General features: G+C 42.0%; 3 protein-coding genes across 3 annotated transcripts in view; 1 reads left to right on the top strand and 2 right to left on the bottom strand.

The window, feature by feature from the left end:
• Positions 1-1,716: 1,716 nt before the first annotated feature.
• LOC143561304 (uncharacterized) lies at positions 1,717-2,656 on the top strand. Its single transcript, XM_077049423.1, has 4 exons — positions 1,717-1,852; positions 2,087-2,155; positions 2,246-2,352; positions 2,421-2,656. Exons 1-4 carry the CDS (start codon positions 1,717-1,719, stop codon positions 2,544-2,546), a joined length of 438 nt encoding a protein of 145 aa, XP_076905538.1. The 3' UTR covers positions 2,547-2,656.
• LOC143561303 (choline-phosphate cytidylyltransferase 1-like) lies at positions 2,344-4,416 on the bottom strand. The gene is made up of 8 exons (XM_077049422.1): positions 4,031-4,416; positions 3,850-3,945; positions 3,700-3,742; positions 3,460-3,615; positions 3,318-3,398; positions 3,125-3,235; positions 2,620-3,053; positions 2,344-2,553 (listed from the first exon to the last, which is right to left on the bottom strand). Exons 1-7 carry the CDS (start codon positions 4,069-4,071, stop codon positions 2,847-2,849), a joined length of 735 nt encoding a protein of 244 aa, XP_076905537.1. The 5' UTR covers positions 4,072-4,416; the 3' UTR covers positions 2,344-2,553; positions 2,620-2,846.
• Positions 4,417-10,310: 5,894 nt separating this feature from the next.
• LOC143561302 (polygalacturonase QRT3-like) overlaps positions 10,311-24,653 on the bottom strand; it is a 26,799-nt gene continuing 12,456 nt past the window's right edge. Inside the window, exon 3 of the mRNA XM_077049421.1 lies at positions 10,311-11,360. Coding sequence (XP_076905536.1) covers positions 10,311-11,360 — 1,050 coding nt within the window. The remainder of the gene's footprint in view (positions 11,361-24,653) is intronic.

Genomic DNA, 24,653 nt, shown 5'->3' with positions numbered 1-24,653 from the left:
TGTTCATTGTTTGACTAAAAAAAGTCAAAATACCAAGTTTTTTTACCTTACTACATAAAGCACGAATCTTTCAAGATCAAGACACCGAAGAAGAACATTTTCTCCAACTACAACCATTACTACCGGACAACCTTCACTATCTACTACTCCCCGATACCTAAATCATAATCACAGCATGTAAGCACTCAAAATAGGCAGGTAGTAAACAAGTATCTTTATATGGGCCAGGTCGGGTTGACTTTCGTCCGAAAAACACTAATATAAATTGTAACCAATAGTAGGGTCGTTAACAAACCAAACACAAACAAATAAACAAAAAAGGGGCCTGTTCGTGTCCGTTCATTTAACTTTAACCGAATAAATGATCGAACAGAACAGCGAACAAACGCATTTTCTTGTTCATGTTCATTAATATTTAAAATGAACGGTTCACGAACATAAAAGTACTTCCCACCTAACGGTTCATGAACGATTTGCTGAATGTTTATATTGAGTGTTTCAGTGACATTTAACGGATTAAAAGTTAAAACGATGGTGAAATGGACAAAACAGTTAAGTGTGAGCAAGTTTGGATTTAAGAGGGCCATGCTCGACAAGGTAAGCATGATATGATTGTGTCTAGGCGATGGCATGGTCATGTGTGAATTGCAAAATTAACCATCATGCGTGTCTCATGGCGAATTGTTTAGCCAAAGATATCTATATATAGTGGACTTGGGGATCCTATACTAGCCTAGTCTTCTAGGTGTACGTATAGTCGTTAATCTGAGGCGTACCACAATTAATACTCTTGCTTGGAATACCAGTACGTGTTTTAGATCGGGGCTGTTGAGCGGTTTGCATATCCAAACTAGTGAACACCAAATCATCAGTAAATGATTCATGTCTCCCACTAATGTCGATGTGCATGGATGTCAATAAATCTCCGAGTTATGGTCGGGTAGATTGTAACAAAGAAAAAAATGGACACACAAAAAATATACACACCCTATCCTATATACGTGGTGGTGGCATAAAAATATGGGAAAATTCTCAAAATGTGAGATTCCATTTTCGTCCTTAAAACTATAAATGTCCCCTACAAACACGTCTCCGTGTTAGGCCTTTAACACGTCTTTCATGGCCTGTTAGCCTCCAACGTGCGTTTTTCACGACATGTTAGCCTCTAACGCGTCTTTCACGACATGTTTGCCTTATCAAAAATATGAGAACATTTCGATATCAATTTCGAAAAACCAATTATGTATAAAACCAATTAATATTAAAATAAAACAATTAATAAGGCAAACGTGTCGAGAAAGATGTGTTAGAGGTTAACAGGTCGTGAAAGACGTGTTGAGACCTAACACGTCGTCGTATGTAGGAAAAATCTTTGTTTACGTGGACCATGATAGAATCTCTCTACGTTAATAATAAAAACATTTTGGGATTTTTTCCTAAAAAACATATATGTAAAATTGAGTTGAAGAAAATGGAAGAACGTATTTAGGGGGTGTTTGGGTTTCCTTATTTTTATCTTTTTATAACTTATTCGCTTTTATAAGTTAAAATAGTGTTTGGGTAATTTAATTTATTAAATCTTTTAAAAACGAGAAAATGAGTTTTCGTAAGTTAGGATTTTGTAAGTTAGGAAAAAAAATAAGGAATCCAAACATGCATTTATCCATAAACCATAATCTTGTTTGGATCAACTACCTGGTATCGTACACTGAATCTATGTCGACAAGCGGTTGTTGGTTTAGACCCACAATCGGAATAACATCACTTTCAAATAAACCCAGTTCCTTCAAAAAGCAGCGGCTGCGTGCTTGTTTCATCGAGTACCCTCTAGCCAGCAAAATTATCGTCCGTAGTAAGTTACTCTGCTTTCATTCGCTACTTTTTATAATATGTTATCTGTATCAAGGATTAACTTACTGTGACCTATCCGAAAACTAATATACTCCGTAGTATGTATGTTGATGTTTCAATTCAATTAAATTAAATTAAATTAATTACTCTCTGCCAATTGTTTCAGAATTATATAAAATCAACAACATTTACGATACTGAATGCTAGCATTCTAACTGTTTATCATGAATTGTAGATTTATCCTACACAACCAATGAAAGGTGTTTAAACGAACAATTTTCAAGTTTTGGCGAGATAGCTGAAGGTATGCATATATCAAAGTTTCTATTTTTATGAAAATTTTCAACATTTTTCTTACCATTCCTAACAATGTACGGTGTCGAGATGCGTTTAGTTAAACTTATTAAAGACCAAAGATCAAAGATATCAAAAGGGTATGCATTCATCCAATACACGAATCAAGACGATGCCATGAACGCCCTAGAAGCCATGGACGAGAAGGTTTGTTCCCTTTCGGTTCTAAAATTCGTTTCATTGTTTTCATAAGTTTACATTTAACCGTCTTGCAGTATGTAGATGGCCGAGTTGTGTTTGTAGAACTTGCAAAACCCATGGACAGAAGAATCGCATACCCCAAAACCTCCGGACCACCTCAGGAATTACCTTCTTTGGGTCAACAACCGGCACAAGATTAACGTCTATCTTATGATAGTATTGAAACACATTATTGTTAGGGTTTATTAGTATTGTGCCCACGGGCCAGTTTACATCTCGATATATTGTAATCTTTTATTGAATGGAATGGAATACAATTCAATTCAGTCTCTTTCATATTCTTACAAACTGTGGCGATGTTAGATTATCAAACGGACTCGTATTTAAGCTTGTCATACATTAACTAAATAAGTTAGAACTTAAAAGCCAGCAGTTTATGGTCTGTGCAGAAACTTATAATATATTTATTACATAAACAAACAGGTACTAAACAACAAACTTCATTGCGATGACGGGTCGGCTACCAACCCGTCTGAATACTCTTCTTCATCGGCACTATAATCATAATAATACTCGTCATCACAATCATCGTCGTCATCATGACAATCATCTTCATGATAATCATCATCATCATAATCGTCATATGTGAGCTCCCCTGAGTTCCCCATCAACAACTGCACTTGAATTCGGTCCCTAATCGCAGTTCCCTGAAAATGTATTCGTTAAAACGCCAAGTCTTGATATGATTTTAATGTGCGTGTGAAGATCATGATCTCACCATTTTGTGACATCCTTCTTCAAACATTTCAAGAAAACCGGCAACCAAACGATCAGCATTCTCGACCCAAAGGTTGTGATTCATACCTGCAGATTTTGCCACTGTGCTGATCTGCAATACAAATATTACAAACATTGTAAAAACCTTAATAAACATATTTGATCTAATCAAAAGTAATAATATCTTTTTATACCTTCTCTTCCACCTTTTCTTGTTGTTTCTTCACTTTTTCTTGAAACTTCTTTAAGCTCATGTTCACTCTCAACCTTTTTTCCTGATATATTAAAAACATATGTAAACTCAAAATATTAATCTAGAATAACACAAGATTATACCTTTACATAGCTGACTCCAAGGTCCCTTCTTGAATAGCCTCGATCCAAATTGCGCATCACATAATTATTATAATCTTTGACGATTCTCATGATAATATCTGAAGTTGATATTCCTTCTGTTCGTTTTGTCTCCTTAAACCGCCCGATAGACTTGACCTAAACAAAGATTATTCCAATATTTGAGTTAAACTATGAATGGTCTGCTTATAAACATTTATACTAGATAAGGTCTGAACTTACAAATTCGTACACGTCGTTTGCTGCTCCGCTTGCATCAGCATAACTGAAAGTTTAAGGAAGTAAAAGCAATTAACACATCACATATACATATTGAATAAACACCTTATTTGATGATCAAATTGAATATAGTTTAGGGTTGGTTGACCTTACGTTAGAGAGTCGTGAGCCACATAATCAATCTGATGCTTATTGATAAACTCCTGGTTCATAACCCACGGTGCATCCGGGATAACTTCATCAACCCACCTGCACAAAAGTTAAGCCAGACAACTTTCATCAATAACTAATTAATCAGTTAATCAAAATATCATAATAAGAGTATCAAACATACTTGCAATGGCGAAGGGATTCATAGCGTTCGGTGTCGGTCATGACTGTTTTTCCCTTTAAGCTGTGGGTGACCTCATCATTGCAGCATCCAACCAACAGGTAAGTATTGGGAAACCTAATTTGGTCATTACAAAAATCATAAATTCATTGCACAACAGGTTTAAGCAATATCTGATTATCATGTCACAATTAAGGCTGTAAACGAACTGAACAAGGCCTTCTTAATGTTCGTCCGTCAAGCTTTTATCGGGCAAGCGAACGGTTAACGAACAGCTAACCAAACGAAATTTCCTATTTGTGTTCGTTCATTAAGGAAATGAACTTGTTTGTGAACGGCTCACTAACACAAATGAACAAACACAAATAAACACCAACAATGTTTTATTTAATTTGGATAACCGAGGATGGTCAAAGTCAACGATTCAGTCCGGCTACCAAGTTTTGTGTTGGTGTTTTTTAACATTCATATTCAGATGTTAATTTTAGTTATAAATTATCACATAATACATATATATATGTGTTTGTTTTATACTCGGTTAATACTTTTGCTTAAATCCATATTATAAAATTACAAAAGTCATTGAAAAGTATTAAAAACCTTTAATAAACAAATATTAGCGAGCATAAACGGACACAGTTGAATATCCCTGGTTCCGGGAGGTCATCATATGCACAAAAAACCAACAAGATGACCGGGAGGTCAATGGACCCTCTTGACCATCCCTGGTTCCGCCCCTAAACGGACGTAAACGAACACATTATCAAACGTTCACAAACAAAATTGAACAGTCAGTTTGTTCATTTACTTAATCGAACAGCGAACTTCCCTCCAAAGTTTTCTATCAACGTTGGGTTCGTTTACCGCCCTAGTCACAATATTACATCATTTAAACCAATATAACATTCAAGGTATCCAACCCCATAATAATTCTAACTAATCACAAAAGGTTTCATTTCTGACACTTTGTGTTAAAAACCGTTAGGACATACGTAAACACAAAAAAACAAAAAAATTCTCCAAATCATATAATAAATTATAAAACCAAACAATTATAATATATGATGATATAAGGATTTCCGATTTCTTGGCTTGTTCGAGGGAGCGGGCGTGACCGAAATGTACTGATTGTTTTATAAGTTTAGCTCTTTTCAGTTCTTTAACCATGTTTTAAATATGATAATTTAACGAATTTCTTTTTTAGGTTTAGTTTCGTACCTGTAATGAGCCTAACTTATACCGATTGAATTCACATTGATTCGTCCTTGCGACGCCCGTACTTTAAACATGCTAACTTGACGGAATTTTTAATTTAATCATGTTAATATTTTGTATCATTGGCTATACGAGTGTCAATACTATTATGAGTGTTTACAAATTTATTTTTTGGGTTTAATGCATGACCATATTCATATCATTTTTATTTTAAGTTGTATGTATTCTCATACTGTTTTAGGTCTTTGCAAAGTTTTAATTTTTGATTTAGTGTTGGTGATGTACAAACTTAAACGATACCAACCGAAATTATGTCCCACTGCCGCAACGTGGCGAGCCCGAGCATCAAAAGTGTGCATTTTTTTGTTGTTTTTTTTGTTTTAGTTATGGTACCGTAACAAATGTAAACGAAACCAACTGAAGTCGCGTCGACTCGCCACCGCAACACCCAAATTTTATCGACGAATAAACGTTTTTAAAAATGATATCGTAAGTTATATGAGTTTCTTTTTTTTCTTTTGTTCCAAAACTGTAACGAATGTAACTAATACCGACCCAACTCGCCGCTGTAACACTCAGGTTTTACCAGCCGAATGCACGTTAATGCATCGCCGCAACGCGACGGGTACATAACTAGTTAACATTAATAACTTAAGTTTGTTGTTTTATTCTGAACAAAATTAAAATGAAGGGTGCGAACTTTGACATAGGATTAGCGTATACATGTGGCGTATATGTGATTCAATAATCTCTAAAAGTTAAGAAATTTCGATATTAAATCCTGTGAATTTTGATACCAACTCCTACAAAATTTTGTAACTTTTAAACCGACCAAATAAAATTTTAATATCAACTCTTAAAATCCATTTGTTTAATAATATTTTAAAACTACACAAATATAACTGTTGTAAACTTATTATTATTATTATAAACTAATTAAGACATATAAACAACTAAGCCCATTTCAAATAAACTTATTAATCACTAAACAAATATGCCCAAATATAGTTTTAAACAATTAATCTCAAACATCTTTTTTTAAAACGACAAGGCTTTTATTACTATCAAAAGAACATAGAAAACAATCTTTCCAGCAAAAAGCTGAGACACGTACTGTCCAAAACAAATTACAACAAAGACAAAACACTAGTTGCAATACACCATACATTACTAAAACGGACCACATCCTCCACTCTCTTAAGGATGTCTTGACCGGATCGAGAGCCACAAGAAAAGAAAGCCAATTCTTTAACATCGCCCAAACCTTTGCAAAACAAAACAGCCTTGCCTTTGAATATCTTCTCCTTTTGATTGCACCATAGACTCCACAAAGTCGCGAAACAAATGGTTAGAAGCAGGTCCTTCTCGCCTTATTATAGTTACAACCTTTCGAAAAGAGTATGAAATCCTTGACTTCACGAGATTATCGTGCTAGGAATTTTTACCCACCTACAAACCTCTTCCAACAAAGCTACCGACCATCAAATGATTCGCGTCTTGATCTTCATTGCTAGAACAGAAAGGGCATTAAGTATCCGGGAGTTTCATTCCATGCCTACCGATCGAGCAGTCCATTATAAGCAGCCAACCAGAATAAAGAAGGAAATAATAATTCATAAAACAGGCCATAATAATTGGGTCTCTTGCTAATTTGACCAAAAACATGTCTACAATTAGCAAATGAGTTGTTTTGGAAAGTTATAGACAAACCATCATATATATAATGTCATGATGAGTACCATTTAGTTTTCTGTTTGCCTAAATTAAAGTTTAGTGTTTCACTTGTCTGATCCTGCCGTTTGCAAGACAGCAAGAACTTCATCAGCATGCAGTCTTGTCCAGTGGCGAAGCTTGGACATGCATGTCGAGGGGGCCGGACTCAATATGTATAAAAAAATTCCTAGACTAGAGGGGGGCGGGCTCAAAATTTAGGTCGGAAACGGGTAAATTTATATCATGTATTAAAATTTTTGGCTGAAAAAGGATATATTTACACTGCCGAGCGGAAAAAAAGGAAGCCGGGCTCAAAATTTCGATTGGAAATGGATAAATTTACACTATGTATAAAAATTTTCAGGCAAAAAGTGGATGAATTTACACTACCGAGCAAAAAACCGAGGGGGGCGGGCTCAAAATTTAGGTCGAAAACGGGTAAATTTACAATATGTATAAAAAATTTCGGCCGAAAAAGGATAACCATACACTACCGAGAGTTAAAACGGAGGGGGCCGGGGCCACCCCTGGCCCAAGTAAAGCTACGCCCCTGGTCTTGTCGAGTACCTCATCTTCCTAAGATCGTCGTAGTACGTGGTAAGGACATACTGGCGGGGATGGTCATCGTCCACCAGTTCTGGTGGTGGTTCCACCATCTCTCTTGGCCCACAAAGGAACGATGCAACAGACACTCGAGTCTTTGCTTCTTTATATAGCACCCACCCTATATTTCACAGTGCAAAACTTCCCATTGCTCCACACCTTCAAGTACAATCAGACACCATATTCTCAACATTGATCGAGCAAACGAAATTTGAAACAAGTTGTTTGGAAACAAACCGTTGTTGTGTCGCCAAGGTTTTACTTACGATATATAGTTACATGATATACAAATCTCTAATGGGGTATTTGCTTTACTTACCATCTTGTATTTACCTATTTAAATTCTTATAAAAATTTCAATTTATTCACATATATATAACAACATATTGCTCACAAATGACAAATCTATGCATGAAACAGGTTGTTTAAATACTCATGACTCGAAACGTAATAAAAATAACTAGATCGCCAAATCTAAAAAGTTTATAACTTGGAGCCGAGCTCGAACTGAAGTTGGCCCGACTAGACTCGCATGTTAAACACACAATTACGCAAATAACCATGCATACATACTTAAGTTTATTAAATATGATTTAAAGCACAATTATGACAATCAATTAATAATAGTCTGCGAGTATCTTTGACGGCGTGAGACATCGAACTGAGAACTGAAACTGTCCACGTCAGCCATGTCGTATAAGGCTATGCGTAGTGGAGGGGCTACAAATGGGGGCGAATTGTTACACGTGACGCCCAGTCAGCAAGGAGTGAGAATTTATTTTTGGGGTGTAATAGTGTAGGGGCTACAAGTTGGGCCCGCAGTATCTTTTTTTATTATTTTTTTATAATTAAACTAATTAAATAAAAACTAATTTATTTAAATAATTAAATAAAAATGCATTAAAATTAAAAAGAAATACAAAAAATTACATAACTAATAAAATACTAATATCCATAATATTCACGCATTTTTTCGACTCGTCATCGTTGCAACAATGCGGCCTCTTCGTGTGACCCGGCCGCTTTGAGGGATTCGTATTCTTTACTCATTTCCCGCAACTCCATCATAGCGGCAATCTTTTCGTGTTGTTTGTTGGTTTCTCTCATGGTATCGTTGCGTTCCTCGACAAACTTTTCGTGTTTTTTGATCATTTCTGTCATGATAGCGGTGAGTTCCACGGGTTTCGGTTGGTTCGGGTTGTTTGTAGGATTCATTTTGCTAGATTTTTTGAAGAATTTGGGTATGAATTGTATATGAAATGGATATGAATTGGAGAAGAAGGTGTATGTTTATATATATATATATAAAATGTTTTAATTAATTTTTTTTATATTTGACCGTTTGCAACGGTCAAATGAATATAATAAATATTTCTCAAATACTCCAGGCGATAAAAGAACCCCACCCCCGCCCCTTATCGCCCAAAACTCGCCTAGTGGGCGGTGTTCGCGCCCCTACTCGCCCACTTATTGCCCAAAGTCACGCCCATTTCATATGGCCTAAACCTAGTGAGAAGTCTTTGCAAAGTCGTATTTGTAAGACAAGAAGAAATATCAAACTCATTTCCTTATATACTTTTAGCATGTTGATCTGGTAAGGACTTTATCCGTATTCACACACACTATAACTTAACCATTAAAATGCATTAATTTACCACTAAAATCTGTTTGTTGACATGGACCTCTAAGCAAATACGTTCGTCTAATTTCATCCTTTTAAATTGGATGATAATTAAGATGATAAAACTGGTTTCCAAATCTATTTTCGCGGGTATATACTTGAAGATGATGATTGAAAGTTTGACGATTCACTTTGGAAATATATCTTTATGTTCAGTAATTAATTCATAATGCCTACAAATTAAATTTAAACATGTTTAGGGTAAGATTTGTCAAACCTGAACCAATCATACCCACTTAGAATACAAGAGGGTCGGTTCCGGTTCTGGTAAATACCGAAAAATCGGTTTGATACGTGCCCAACTATCAATGAGAATTAGTAGGAGAACGCGTAGTGGGAAGTTAAGCAAATAACCGTCATTAGAAGTAGTATTAGTAGATCGTTTGTTGTTTATTCATTCAGGTATCAAATGTTTTTTTTTATCAAAATTAGGGTTTGTTACCTTTGTTTGGAGATCAAACCTATCTCGAATTATGTGGCTAATCATTTTAATTTAAATAATTAGATTTCTGGTTAGCCCGTTTTGTATGATTTATTTGATTTTTTCATCTGCTATATTATTGCCTTTGTTAGCATTATGATTTAGTACAATAATTTAATATGATATTTATGATTATATTTAAATTTAGTTTCATGAAATTAAAAAAAAAAAAAGATCCTTGTGGTTTTACTTTGTGGCCCGTTTCACATTCTAGTGCTGCAATATGATATTATGCCCATAACAAACTTATTCGGCCCATTTAGCACTTTATTTACAAATCAATCTGTTCTGGCTCAGCTTTAGCTCATAACAAGCAGATCAGGCCTATATCAAATTACTCGGGTAACACAGGTCCATGTACTCACGAGACCTATATTAAACAGGTGCTGAACTAAATATAAATTCAGTATTTTATTTGAGTTCATATATCTAGAGACTTGATACAAGTTTTTGTTTGTTTTGTTGCAGGACCTTTTTTGTACTTAATAACACTAAAAATGTGTTGCAGGTGGTGTTGGCTTGATATAAAACTAGTCACTTATATATACACGGTTAACAAAATATCAAAAGTAAAATAAATCCCTAAGACTTCATGGATTTTGATCAACCAAAAACCACATAGTCCCATTCATCTGTTTTTCAGTCTCAACCACAACAACATTCCCACTAATATTCGTCACTGCGTGTCCTCCCAGCTTATCTACGGTCCGTGTACTATCATAAATCGAGTATTGAACATGACTTATTCTGTTCGGAAACACCAACACCGCTGAGAAGTCTGCTATCCACACGGTCCCACTTCCCGCCACCGCCAACTTTCCCGTTGTAGATTTCAACCTCATCCCGCCTTTCACATTGTTATTATCAATAACAACTTGATCAATGCTCGTGAACTCACCGTCTAGTTCCACCACATTTCTTGAGTCTCCGGAAAACATATTATTAACAATGTTGAGCCCCGATATTCGACCATTAACCGCCTTCAAAACAATATTACCTCCCCCTAGAAAAAACCCATTACTAATATGAACTTGTGAAGGGTCTTGTATAACTATTGAATTATAATCCATGTAACAATTATCAACACGAATTTGTCCCGTTTTGATCAGAATCCCAATCCCACCGAAGAAAGTTGCTTTGTTATAGCAATGTACCCCGGTGATCATGTTAGCCTGACCCCTTAATACTATCCCAATAGCGGCTGAGAAGATAACCACATCAGTAACTGCATTATCATTACTAGCGAGATCAATGGCGGTCCCCAAGAAATCCCGCTCGTGTTGGTCCCCACCGATGGTGGGGATCTCACCCATGAAACAACTAGATATGAAGGTTTCATGGCCTCGTGCAACGAGGATCCCCTCGGTAACAAAATGTAGAAAAAAGCAGTTGTTGACTCGGGTCCTGGCCGAGTCAACAACGAGTAGGCCTCCACCTATGTTACTTGAATCGAAGAGGATGTCGTGGAAGGTGATGTCTTCATAGTATATTGGTTCGTTTCTTGTTTTCATGTCGGAGAATGTATCGTGTGATGTGTTGGATGTGGTTGTTGAAGGTTTTAAGGAATTTGGTGAGCGTAGTTCAATAAGGTAGCCGTCGGGTGGGAATGCGATAGATGCTCGTAATGTACCGCCTTGTATCTGTAAAGTAACTCGTGTTAGATGTCAACCGAGTAAATGTAGCATAGGCAATTTGAAGTAATAAGATCCCCTATGTAAAAGTCCAAGCTTCGCCATTGATGAAAAGTGAACATGAATAAAAAGGTTACAAAATGAAATATCATAGATAGATGCATTAAATCATTCATAAGATGTGGTAAAGAGATGTTAAATCACAAAAGATTTCTTATTCTATGCCTATTTTTGTTATGTCACCAAACTATATTAATTTGAGAAAGTGATATTTAACAACCTACAATTTATTAAAGGTTTCTAGTACGTATATAAGAGTAAAAAAAGATATAATATTGAAAAAAGAAGAAGAAAGAAAAAAATATCATTTGGTGAAAGTAGTAAAAACTTGTCAAATAAGGCGAGTTTACAAAAACTGAAAATATCTTTTGTGGTAAATGACTAAATGTGTTTCTATTTTCTTTTTCACGTTGAGGTGAATAAAGTAGTCAAAGTTGTTTTCTGAAATTCAATTAAATAAATAGAGTCACGATTATTTGAAAACTAAAAAGGTAAAGAAAAAAACATAAACACTTATAATATTTATTTAATAATAATATGAGACCCTTACGCAATTACCATCTTTATTCTATCTCTCTTTTCCATAATATCAACAAAATGGTTGTTACTTGTTACCTTTTATGCTTAAAATTAATTAAAGTGTTTAGCCGTTTTAATTCTGTTATTTTTCAGGTTTTTCCATGGGTTGCTTTATTTGGCTGTATACTTTGAGCTTCTTGCTTCTTTAAAACCGTCCACTTTTGTTTGTTTTTTTTATAAAAGTTGCCTTTCAAAAAATATATATATTATTATTAATAATAAAAACCAAAAAAGGCCCATAAATATATATACAATGAAAAACGCGTAAAAACTGACATAATTGTGTTTGTTTGTTTCACCATACAGTTTTTAACAATTTATCCTTCGTTTTAATGATAATTATTTTACATAAACTTGGTTACATATGTATAATATAAAAATATTAAATACGGTTTTAACTTTTTTTTAAAAGGAATACAAATTACTTTTTCGAAGCTGGCGAGGTGTGCATAGCATAAAGTAGGAAAACCCTGACCATTCAACCGCTTCAACATCAATACATTAGGTATCCGGACACACGTATTTCAGTTTTCGCTATCCAATTATCCATATTAAAAAATTTAATATATGTAGATAAAAGTAAAAGTATAAAACCTTCACCTCCTTGCAATTTGTTAACTAAATTTTCTAAATGCATTTAAGTATGTTTAAAACTTAATTTATGGTCTTTTGTCTTACATATATAATGTATACGGATGTGTATGGGCGGGGTTTGAAATTTCGGATGCCCAAGCGAGTACTAAAAAGTACCTTATATCTCTAAAAATACTTTATATCGAAGATAATTGTATTAACAATAGATATAAACAAAGATATTGAGTGTTTAACAAGACTGAATTACTCTTCTAATCAGACATATTGTAAGCTTAAGGGGCTGAAGAGGTAGGTCCCAGCAGAGCCCAGTTGGACCCGCAAGACTCACCTTGAACAGGGACGTCTGCGCAACGACCAACTGCTCCCGCAGGACCCACCATGCTCAGAGAAAACCTTACGCGCAGTACGCCAGCTGTACCCGCAGGGAAAGCCTCCCAATGGTGAAGTACCCCGCCTGTTCCCGCAGTTGCGGATACAAGCCATCAGGGAAGGCTACCCGCACTAACAGCAAGGCTACACGCACAAGGCACTAGCTACTTCAGTAGTCACATGAAGGAATGAGCAAGGCGGGAATACTCCCGCCTAAATGAGCCAGTCCGTATGCTTCTGGAAGATCTTTTGTACTATACCTACTAAGGTATGGGCAGAACAGACGATTTGACCAGAACAGCCCATGAACCAATCACAGGGTGACAGCTCACCGACAACAGTACGAGGAGGAGCACCCTCTAGTACTGTTTGTCACTATTAGCCGCTGCCTACTCACCAACCCTTACGATGGGACGTGCGCAGCCTACAGTTGGTGGAACAGTGCGTAGCCGGCAGTAAAGGAACAGTGTACAGCCGACCTTGTTACTGTCGGCCGTAGCCTATCCACCAACCAGCATGGCCTGTGCGTAGTCCACTGTTGGTAGAACAGGAATACTATTCAGCCGGCTGTACCTTCTAGGAAACCTACCTTCGGCTATAAATACTCCAACACCTTGGAATGGTAAGGACATCATCTGATATCTCACTCTTATATAGCAATCTCTTAATATACACTTATATTCAGAGCAATCTAGTCTGATTCTCACGCCGGAGGGTGGTCACAAGGAGGAACCCCCCCTTCTCAGTGACGAGCTTACGGTGTCTGTTTTGCAGGTCCCCTGAAGAACAACCTTCTCTGCTGGACCTCATCCTCGTGGGAAACATTACTTAACCCCCAGATTATCCATAATCTGCCCCGGGTCACTTAGTGTTTCTTCATTGGCGCCATCCGTGCATAAAAGCTAGAACTAATTCTTAGTTTTTTCAAAATTTCTGAAGAAATGGTTAACGTTACTCCGGTCCCAAGGCCAGTAAGTGACCAAGAAACCCCGGTGACCACAACCCCAGCAACTGGGAACACCGGCGGTTATACAAATTTTACGAACACTACCCCGGTTACCCAAGCCGGGGCAAGTGCAGTAAACAATATTCCACTAGGGTTCACTGATGCCCAGTTGGAAAAACGAACGAGGGTCCCTCGCCAAACACTAGATCAAGTTAAGGCGTGGGCCGAAGCACGTCAGAAAGAGTTCCAAGCTGAATTGGATGAACACTTGCGTTCAGTTCAACAGGCTGACGAATTCGGCAGTACTCGCCAACATCTCAATATGAACAGTGAGTGCGAGTACTCAGACGATGAGAGGGAAGAATCCGATACCGACGCAAACCCTCGCCATAAGGCGAAAGGGAAGCGTAAGGAAACGGACTTCCAACCGAAAAGGAATTTTGGGGAAGCCTTTAAACCAACGAATGCGGAGAGAAACCCGCGTGACTTCTCCAAAACCTTTAGACCAACTGCTACAAATGCAGGAAAGTCAAAGTTCGCAAGGGACATTGCGGAAGCAATCGCCCCGAAAAGTGCCAAACAAATGTCCAACATTGGCACTTATGATGGTCTATCCGACCCAGACGACCACTTGAACAGATTCATTGCGGGGGCAACCGTCAGTAACTGGACGGAACCCACGTGGTGTTATATGTTCCAGATGACTCTGGTTGGAGCGGCCAGGGCATGGTTCGATCGTTTACCGGTCCACCACATATATGATTGGGCGGACTTTCAAAACAAGTTCAGCCAACACTTCAGCCAACAAAGGAAATATACTGAAGAACAGTGGACGATCCTCAACTGCGTCAGAGAGGAGGATGAATCTTTACTAGACTTCATCACTCGCTTCAACTCCAAAAAGCTAAGTCTGGGCAACATAAGTGAAGATCTTGTTCGCGCCGCTTTCATCCAGGGCGCCGAATACCCAGAGCTTATCCGCACATTGACGGGTAAGGACGGCATGCCATCCACATGGGATGCCATCATGACGGCAGCCAAGCGCTTTGCCGAGACGGAGAAGCAACTGGGAAGGGATCTTCCCCAGAGTACACACCTCTACACGCAAAGGACCAGAGAAAACAATGTTCGGATCGCCTGGCAGAACAAAAAGAGGAAGCTAGGTATTTTGCAGTCAAGGGTAAACTTTGACACCTCATCCAGCTCTCACCCTCTTGTTGGCGGAAGAAATAACACACACCCTTCAAGCCAAAAACACCGGTGGACGCCACTCACCAAAAGCGTCACGGAGATATTTGCCATTGAAAAGCTACCATGGCCAAAAGCTCCAATGATCCGGCAGCGACCTAATGCGGATCAGAGCAAATCCTGTGACTTCCACGGGACAAAAGGTCATAGTACGGAAGAGTGTACATCCTTGAAGGATATTGTTGAAGCATTCGTCAAGGATGGAAGACTGGCACACCTGGTGGCATCAATCAAGAAGGGAGGAAGGAACGATAACCGGTACCGAGGCAACGGACGAAAGCCCGTTGACATCAGCATCAACATGGTTCATGGTAAGATCAGAGAAAGAAAAAGGCGAACGACAGAACCATGCGCGTGGAAGGAAGCTGAGGTGCGCTTCCCGCGAGTGCCAGGAGGACCCAGCAAAGAAGGCCCTATCGTCATCAAAAGCCAGCTGGGGCACTACATCACTTCTCGTACTCTTGCTGACAACGGCGCCTCGTCAACGGTGATGTACAGGCAGTTCTTCGACAAGCTAGATGACGAAGACAAGGAACGCCTGGAAACGATCTGCGCCTCGATGGAAGGGTTCGATGGCAGCACAAACACCCCCCTGGGTATCCTATCTTTCCTCGTCACTCTTACGGACGGGAATCACTCACGCACAGAAGACGTGGATTTTGTCGTAATGAGGAAGCCACACCACACATACGACATTCTCTTCGGAAGAGACGGGATGGCAAGATTCAACGCCGTGGTATCCTCAGTCCACGGCATGATGGGATGGCCAACAGCTGAGGGTGTAGTGATGATCACCGGCATTCCCCAGGTATGCATCGCATCTGTCTCATCTAAACCCAAACCAAAGATGGCTAAACCAACCATCACCGAACCAGAAAGATGGGCCTTCAACGGCAAATACCCTGACCAGGCCGTTTCCATTGGCCCAACAGTTGTTGATCCCACACGCACCTTACTCAAGCGCTTATTACAAAAAAACGCTGACATCTTCGCGTGGACACCAGCTGACATGACTGGTGTACCCCGAAGTAAGGCAGAGCATAAGCTCAAATGCGATCCGGCTGTTACGCCAATCGTACAAAAGCGCAGAGTAATGGGGCCAGAACAAACTAACGCGTGTAGAACCCAAGTCAAGGAACTCCTTGACGCAGGCATCGTACGCGTTAGTAGATATCAAACTTGGGTTGCAAATCCCGTTATGGTACCGAAGAATAACAAACAATGGCGCATGTGCATAGATTTCAAGGACTTGAACAAAGCATGCCCCAAAGATTGTTATCCGTTACCCGAAATTGATCTTAAGGTGGATTCGTTGGCACCGTTCCGCCTTAAATGCTTCCTGGACGCGTATAAGGGGTACCATCAAATCCACATGGTCGTTGATGATCAGGACAAAACCGCTTTTCGGACGCCCGATGGCACATTTTGTTACCAAATGATGCCATTCGGACTTAAGAATGCCGGGTCCACATACCAACGCCTGATGAACAACCAGTTTCATGCCCAAATTGGGAGGAACTTGGAAGTCTACATGGATGACTTGGTCGTCAAAAGCCCTGACCCAGAAGCGATGTTGAAAGACATCGAAGAAACTTTCAACAAGCTCAGGAAGATAAACATGAAGCTCAACCCGAGCAAGTGTGCCTTTGGAATGGAAGAAGGGAAGTTCTTGGGGGTCATCGTCACTAAAGATGGCTTCAGAGCGAACCCTGAAAAGGTCGAAGCCATTATCAAAATGGAATCACCTACTTCCATCAAACAGGCTCAGACACTGAATGGACGACTAGTGGCACTTAATCGCTTTTTGGCAAACCACGCGGATAAGTCGTTTCCCTTCGTGTCAACGTTGAGAAACTGTTTAAAGAAAACGCACTTTCGCTGGACACCAGAAGCGGAAGCAGCTTTTCAGGAGATTCGGTCACGCTTGATCGAACTCCCAACGCTCACAGCACCAAAAGCGGGAGAGGAGTTAATCCTATACCTTTCCGCAACAGATAGAGCAACCGGGGCAGTACTGCTAGTAGAGCGAAAAGGCATCCAGATGCCAATCTATTATGTCAGTCGTATCCTAACAGACGTAGAAACCCGGTACTCTACCCTCGAAAAATTAGTCTTAGCACTTATACACGCTTCACGCAGGTTAAGTCGATATTTCCAGGGTCACCCAATCACCATTCTCTCCAACTTCAAACTTGCAAACGTTCTAGGCAAACCCGAGTTATCGGGACGCCTAGCCAAATGGGCAATTGAGTTGGGGGAGTACGCGATAAAGTATAAGCCAAGACCAGCCATAAAAGGCCAGGTTTTGGCCGACTTTATCGCAGAAGTGCCTGCATCGCGGGAAAAAGAGTGCCAGGAAGAGGCTCAACCCTCTCCAGCACAAGACATCAATGATGTCTGGCGACTCTACACTGATGGAGCAGCCAGTAACGAGGGTTCAGGCGCAGGGCTGAAACTAACCAACCCAGCAGGCCAAGAATACACTTACGCTATTCGACTGGATTTTCCAAGTACGAATAACAAAGCCGAGTATGAGGCATTCTTGGCTGGGCTGAGAATTGCGCGTAAGATGGGAGTGAAGCACTTGGAAGCCCACGTGGATTCCATGTTAGTAGCCAATCAATTCAACGGGACGTACACGGCCGTGAACGACACAATGGCCCTGTACCTCGCACAAGAAAAATCCCTTATGCGCGATTTCAACGACTGCAAAGTCATACACGTCAAGCGAAGTGAAAACAAATCTGCGGATGCGTTAAGCAAGCTTGCATCGTTAGCCTTCACCCACTTAGGAAATGACATCCGCATTGAACTCCTCGAGACACCTTCGGTCCCGCACAAGGAAATTTGTGTCATCCAAACCGGCATAGAAACATGGATGACACCAATAATAAAATACCTTGCGGCAGGTACACTACCAGAGTCAAAAACACAGGCAAGAAAACTACGCTGTAAAGCACTGAATTATCAACTCATCGATGACATCCTTTACAGACGTAACTTTCTTGGCCCACTCTTAAGATGCGTGGACAACCAAGATGCTGACTACCTCCTAAGGGAAGTACACGAAGGCATCTGTGGAGTACACGCAGGTCCCCGTGCTGTTGTAGCTAAGCTAAACAACGCGGGATACTTTTGGCCGGGGATGCATACGGATGCGCTGGCATACATCAGAAAATGCAGGTCTTGCCAGCTTTACGCACCCAACACGCACCGCCCGAAGAATGAACTTGTTCCAGTCACCTCTTCATGGCCATTTCAGAAGTGGGCCATCGATGTGACAGGCCCATTTCCTACAGCAGCAGGAAATGTTCAGTTCCTAGTGGTAGCCATCGACTACTTCACCAAGTGGATAGAAGCAAAACCCTTAGCCCAAACAACCGCGAAACATATCAAAAAATTTATTTGGGAATTTATTATTTGTCGTTTTGGACTTCCACAGAATTTGGTGAGCGATAACGGCACCAACTTTGCTGACAAGAAGCTACAACAGTGGCTGAAAGAACTTCAAATCACCCACACCTTTACCTCAGTGGCACACCCGCAAGGTAATGGTGAGGTGGAAAGAGCAAATAAGAGCATCGTTGAAGGCATAAAGAAAAGACTCTTGGAACACAGATCCGGCTGGGTGGACGAGCTTCCGCACGTCCTTTGGGCAAACAGAACGCTGAAAAAGGCCAGTACGGGAGAAACCCCGTTCAGCCTCACTTATGGCACTGAAGCCATGGTCCCGGTCGAAATTGGTTTACCTTCACCAAGGGTCTTGGTTCAGCCAGTAGACAATGATGCGGAAAGACGGTTAGATCTTATGCTAACCGAGGAACGCAGAGACTTAGCCGCAGTGCGTGAAGAGAACTACAAGCGAAAAATGCAAAAGTACTACAACACGCGGGTAAAACTCTACAACTTCAATGTAGGAGACTACATACTGCGTAACAACGAGGCTTCGAACCAAGAACGCCCAGGAAAGCTGGCCCCGGTCTGGGAAGGGCCATACCTTATCAAAGAAGTTCTGGGAAAGGGCGCGTACCGGCTCGAAAGGCTCGATGGCACTCCCATCCCAAGAACATGGAATGGAGCTCAATTACGCAAATGTTATATGTAGATCAATTCCAAACTTGTAAAGAAAAGGCCTTGAGCCACTTCTAATGGAAATGATTCTCCTTTAACAATGTGTTAATAGCCTTACCTTTATACTTATGAACTTCCCACACTGATGTGCCGGTATTCACCGCATAAATAGGGGAAGAAGTAAGTCGTTACGTGTGGAAGGCGGCAAAACCCGCATAAACACACGGTAAAAATTTCAAGTTTTAAGGAAAACCTACACGCAGGTCAGATGTAAGTAAAGTTTAGCCATCCTTGTAAGTGCAAGTGACGGTCTTACCCGCACAATCACGAACAAGGAGGCAAAACTTCAACCTATCATCTACCACGTCCAAAGGTTAACTTATTCTGAACACTTAGAAAATTTCAAAGGAAAAGATGAGGAAAACTTCCACGCAGGTCAGATATAAGTAAAGTTAAGCCATCCTACCAAGTGTAAGTGACGGTCATACCCGCACAATCATGAAAGAGGAAGCGAAACAAACTTATAATTTGCCACGTTAAAAAGTTAACTTATCTAAGTACTAAAGAAATTGCTAAGTTAGATCAAAACATGCGTAAAATAAACAAGGCAAAGAACTAACACAATCTTTATTCCATCAAATTCAAATATTACAAAGATAGCTATACAAAAGCAAAAATCTACGCTAATGGTGGAAAGGGATCTTCAGAATCAAGCTTCAGGACCACTTCCACTTGGACCCGCTCCATCAGTAGAGCGTGGTGGTTCAAGGAAAGCTTTAAGGATAGCTAGCCCATCATCAGCAGCAGCGACTTCGTTCACCTTCTCCACCACCGGATGCGGGAAGGCGGCATACTGGTTCACTGCTTGGTCATAAACAGCTTCAGTATCCACATCATACAAAGGGAGTTTGGAAGGCGGGATGCCTTTCTCAACGAACCCTAGACCAAGCAGGAAGCCGGCCTTTTCCCCATCCTCATGAGTAGCGTTGAGGGCTGCGCTCATAGCATCGTCATAAGACGTCTCTGAGAAGACCCGATGCACAACCTACAAAGAAAAAATACAAGTATCAGAACCTTTTCTATTTACAAAGAAAAGCGTAAAGACATGAAAAGCTTACCTGAGACAACGCTTCTCGAAGAAGCCATTCCTTGGCAACCAGAGCTTCTTGGAGGGCGGCATGAGCTTGGGTACAGGCGCGTTCGGCTTCACTTTTATTAAGGTTGGCAAGCAACACTTCCTTTGCAGCAGCCTCTTCGACGCCCTTTAGCTTCCGCTCAGTGTGGTCAAGCACGCCCCTCTGGTCCAGGATCTCTTGGAGCTTCTTCGCGTCCTCCATCGCCAAGGCATCATGAGCCTGTTGAAGCGCCTCTAATTTAGTTTTAAGTTCCTCATTCTCGAGGCGTAGAGGCTCAGCAACAGCTTCAGCCTTGGTGGCCCTTTCAGTTGCGTTCCTAGCAGTTTCCTTAGCCAGCCGAAGCTGTTCGTTAACAGCTTGGGCAGCCTTGGAACGGGCCTCGAGACGGGCCTGAACCTCAACTTCAAGGGCCTTGAACGCCTTCTCCTTCTCTGCAGCCGCGGCGGAGAGCCTCCTATTCTCCTCCCGGACAGCCCGCGCCTGAGCCACCTCTTGAATGCGAGCTGCTTTTAACTTGTCGTTTTCACGACAAAGCAGCTCGACGCGCGGCTGCATCCGGGCCAGGAGAACCCGAAGCTCATTGGTTAGCCTACCCTCCTGGTAGCTAGCCATGGCTTCCCCCAACGCACCACTTTGAGCTGCGTGACGAGCCCAATCCACGCACTCCACAGGGGTGCGAAGGGTTGTTCCTCGGCGGATGTTCCATCGTGGAACATACACCTCATTGGAATCCGACACTGCAAAAAACAAAAAGCAGTTAGGAAAAGATGATATAAAAAATATATATATATATATATATATATATATATATATATATAATAATAGGCCAAGAGAACCCTACGCACCTGTAGGGTCAATAACAGGCCGATAGCCGCCAAACCCGTCACCTGAACCCAAGGGAAATCCGTCCAAGAGGTCAGGTAGATGGGAAGGAGGCAGAGGTTGGCGAGAAGCCCCATGTATACCTGAAGGATCGGCCGTCGAGGCCGATGACGGAGGAGGCATGGTGAAGTCCGCCGCGGTCGCCGCTGCGGAGTACGCAGCAAAAGTAACCGCCGGCTCGGTGAAAGATGCGGTAAAAATGGCACTCACAGCCGGCGGTGACGTCATCACAGCTGGAACAGTCGGCTCAAAGGAGTGAGCAACTGAACCAGCGGAAACAGGCGCAGGCGCCTGGGTCGTCGCCTCAGGTAGGCTGACCAAGCCTACCGTCATGGGCGGAGGGGTACTCTGCGCTCCACCCTGGAATGCGTCAACATCCACGCCTGCACAAAGAAGATAAGTGTTAATGATGGAAGACTATGAAGTTAAAGATAAAGGAAGTTTGTACTTATGGGTTTTCTTAAGCCTGAAAGTGCGGACGGGCGGGGATGAACCCGATGGAGCCGGCCTCTTCACGCCGGTCACCATTGTCATCCTGGGCCCTCCGGAGGTAACAATCGTCGCAGCCTCCGGAGCGGTGGTCTTATCACCACCGGGATTCCCCGCCACCTCTTCGCTCTCGGTCTCCGAATCAGACCGAGGCACCGGATCGGCAGTAGAGGCCACCTTCTCCTTCCCCTTTCCGCCGGCAGCCTTCTTCTTCCGCACCAACGGAGGACCATCTGCGGATTCCTCATCAGAACATACGATTAGAGGAATTCCAGCAGAGGTTTCAACATTGACGGGTCGAGGGTTGAATAGCGCCTTACCTGGCCGCCTGGCGCTCAGGATCTCGTGGCCTAGCGGGTAGACCTCCACGAACCGATCCGCCGTTTGTTCTAGGATGGGCAACTCGTTCTCGTCTAGAGCGCGAGTACCCATCCGAGCGGGACCGTCAGCTTCCCGCGGGTACATGAGCGACTGCAAGTCGTTCCCCTCTGAAATAAACTGGAAAGAAGTTAGAAGAGATTCTAAATTAACAAAAAGAAACAGAGCATACCGTAAGGAACAGAGTTCGAACCGTATTCAAGGACGATTGGGATCTTTTGCGCATCCGCATCCTTCCACACCCGGCTCATCCCCAGCATCACCATCCCGGACTCCGCAAACCGGTAAACCGGAGATTGGACTCGGGATATCTTCGAGAACCATTCCGCCTCCTGGTAGTTGGAGGCGTGAAGGCTGGGAAGTGCTTGCCCATTCTTGAATTTCATGGCAAGGGGGATGGCACGAGCGGAGATGTAGAAGAACTCCCGCTTCCACGAACGAAGACTGCGCTCGGTTGCGCAAATCTTCAAACCCTTGATCCGGGTTATCAGGGTATACCACCCCTGGATGCACCTCCAAGAGTAGAAAGTCATCAGGCGGTCAACATAGGGCTCAATGCCCAGAATCCGGCACACCCACTCGAAGTGCCGAATCTTGGCAATCGCCATGGGGTGCACCTCGGTCAGGTGCACACCGTGCCTCTCCAGGACACGGTACACAAACTTTGTCAATGGGAACCTAAGATTCTCATAAACAAAGAATGCAGCATATACCCCGATCTTGCCTCTGGGGGCATCGTACACCGTCTGATGGGGTTCAGGAAACTCAGGCTCGAGAGACTCGAGCATGAACTTCCTGACCGACGTACTGATACAGATCGACAGGCAGAGCACACTGGCACTCGCCAGCAGTACTCTTGTCATCGGCTGTAGCTTCGACATCGTGAGAAGACATCTTGCAGATGAAAGAAGAAAACGATTTCAAGAGAATGCTCGACTGAAAAGGTGAGTATTCGCCGGAAATCGTTAAAGATGAAGAGAGAAGTGAAAGTGTGAATTGCAAAGGACCCTCTCGCCCTTTATATACTAATCGCAATTAATGCGATGAATTTAATGCGGAAGAGAGAGAAATCGAAGGTGCAATGAAACTATGACACGTGGCAAAAAGCAAGCTGGCAACAGCTGTTGAAAGGACGCGTACCATTAATTTCGCGGCCACGCGCCCGAAAAATCGCGCCCACGCGCCCGAAAAAGCGTCTGGAATGACCAGGTACTGTCACGTCACCATAACTTCCTGCACGTCCTGACACAGTCAGAAGAAACCGTCGCACGACGTTTCAGAGGTTTGGACTGTTCTTATCCTTTCACCAACTCTTCGAATTTCAAAATTCAAAAAGATTCAAAAGTAAGCGGGAAAATACCCCTTACCTTGGCAACCAAGTAACCATAAGACGGGTGCGGGTACAGTGTCAAGGCAAAACCCTTCACATACTTAGCACCCGCAGGGAATTGACGCCAGGAATACCTTGGAAGTAAAGTAACCATAAGACGAGTGCGGGTACAGTGTCAAGGCAAAACCCTTCACATACTTAGCACTCTGCAGGGAATTCAAACCAAGAAGGATCTTCTGGGCCATGCTTGCGGAAACGGGAATAACATCCTCGCGTGACGGGAACGTCGAGAACTATATTGTTTGAAACTCCAAGATGGAATTGGTGGTTTTAGCATAGTTGATCAGTATGTTGAAAACTACCAAAACCCCATGGAGAATCCACACAAGTGGGACTCAACGCTCCTGACTTGCGAGGAGGTTTCAAACCTACCCGCTTCATACCCAAAGATCAAGCAGAAAAGTCGGGAATTTCTGCGTGACATCAGGAAAACCGCGGGAAGAATCACCACGGAAAACCTAAAAACTAAACCCTTTTCAAAACCCCTTGCTAAGTCCAAAAGTTCACCTCACTTATTAATAATTCATGAGAAGAACATTGGACTGGGGGGACTTGAAGAGGTAGGTCCCAGCAGAGCCCAGTTGGACCCGCAAGACTCACCTTGAACAGGGACGTCTGCGCAACGACCAACTGCTCCCGCAGGACCCACCATGCTCAGAGAAAACCTTACGCGCAGTACGCCAGCTGTACCCACAGGGAAAGCCTCCCAATGGTGAAGTACCCCGCCTGTTCCCGCAGTTGCGGATACAAGCCATCAGGGAAGGCTACCCGCACTAACAGCAAGGCTACACGCACAAGGCACTAGCTACTTCAGTAGTCACATGAAGGAATGAGCAAGGCGGGAATACTCCCGCCTAAATGAGCCAGTCCGTATGCTTCTGGAAGATCTTTTGTACTATACCTACTAAGGTATGGGCAGAACAGACGATTTGACCAGAACATCCCATGAACCAATCACAGGGTGACAGCTCACCGACAACAGTACGAGGAGGAGCACCCTCTAGTACTGTTTGTCACTATTAGCCGCTGCCTACTCACCAACCCTTACGATGGGACGTGCGCAGCCTACAGTTGGTGGAACAGTGCGTAGCCGGCAGTAAAGGAACAGTGTACAGCCGACCTTGTTACTGTCGGCCGTAGCCTATCCACCAACCAGCATG

This window comes from Bidens hawaiensis, unplaced genomic scaffold (assembly GCF_021521415.1).
Source record: "Bidens hawaiensis isolate Kalapana, Puna unplaced genomic scaffold, B.hawaiensis_p1.1 tig00020653_1, whole genome shotgun sequence".
Taxonomy (NCBI): Eukaryota; Viridiplantae; Streptophyta; class Magnoliopsida; order Asterales; family Asteraceae; genus Bidens; species Bidens hawaiensis.
Note: the sequence above shows the minus strand (reverse complement) of the source record. Positions and strands in the feature narration are given on the sequence as shown.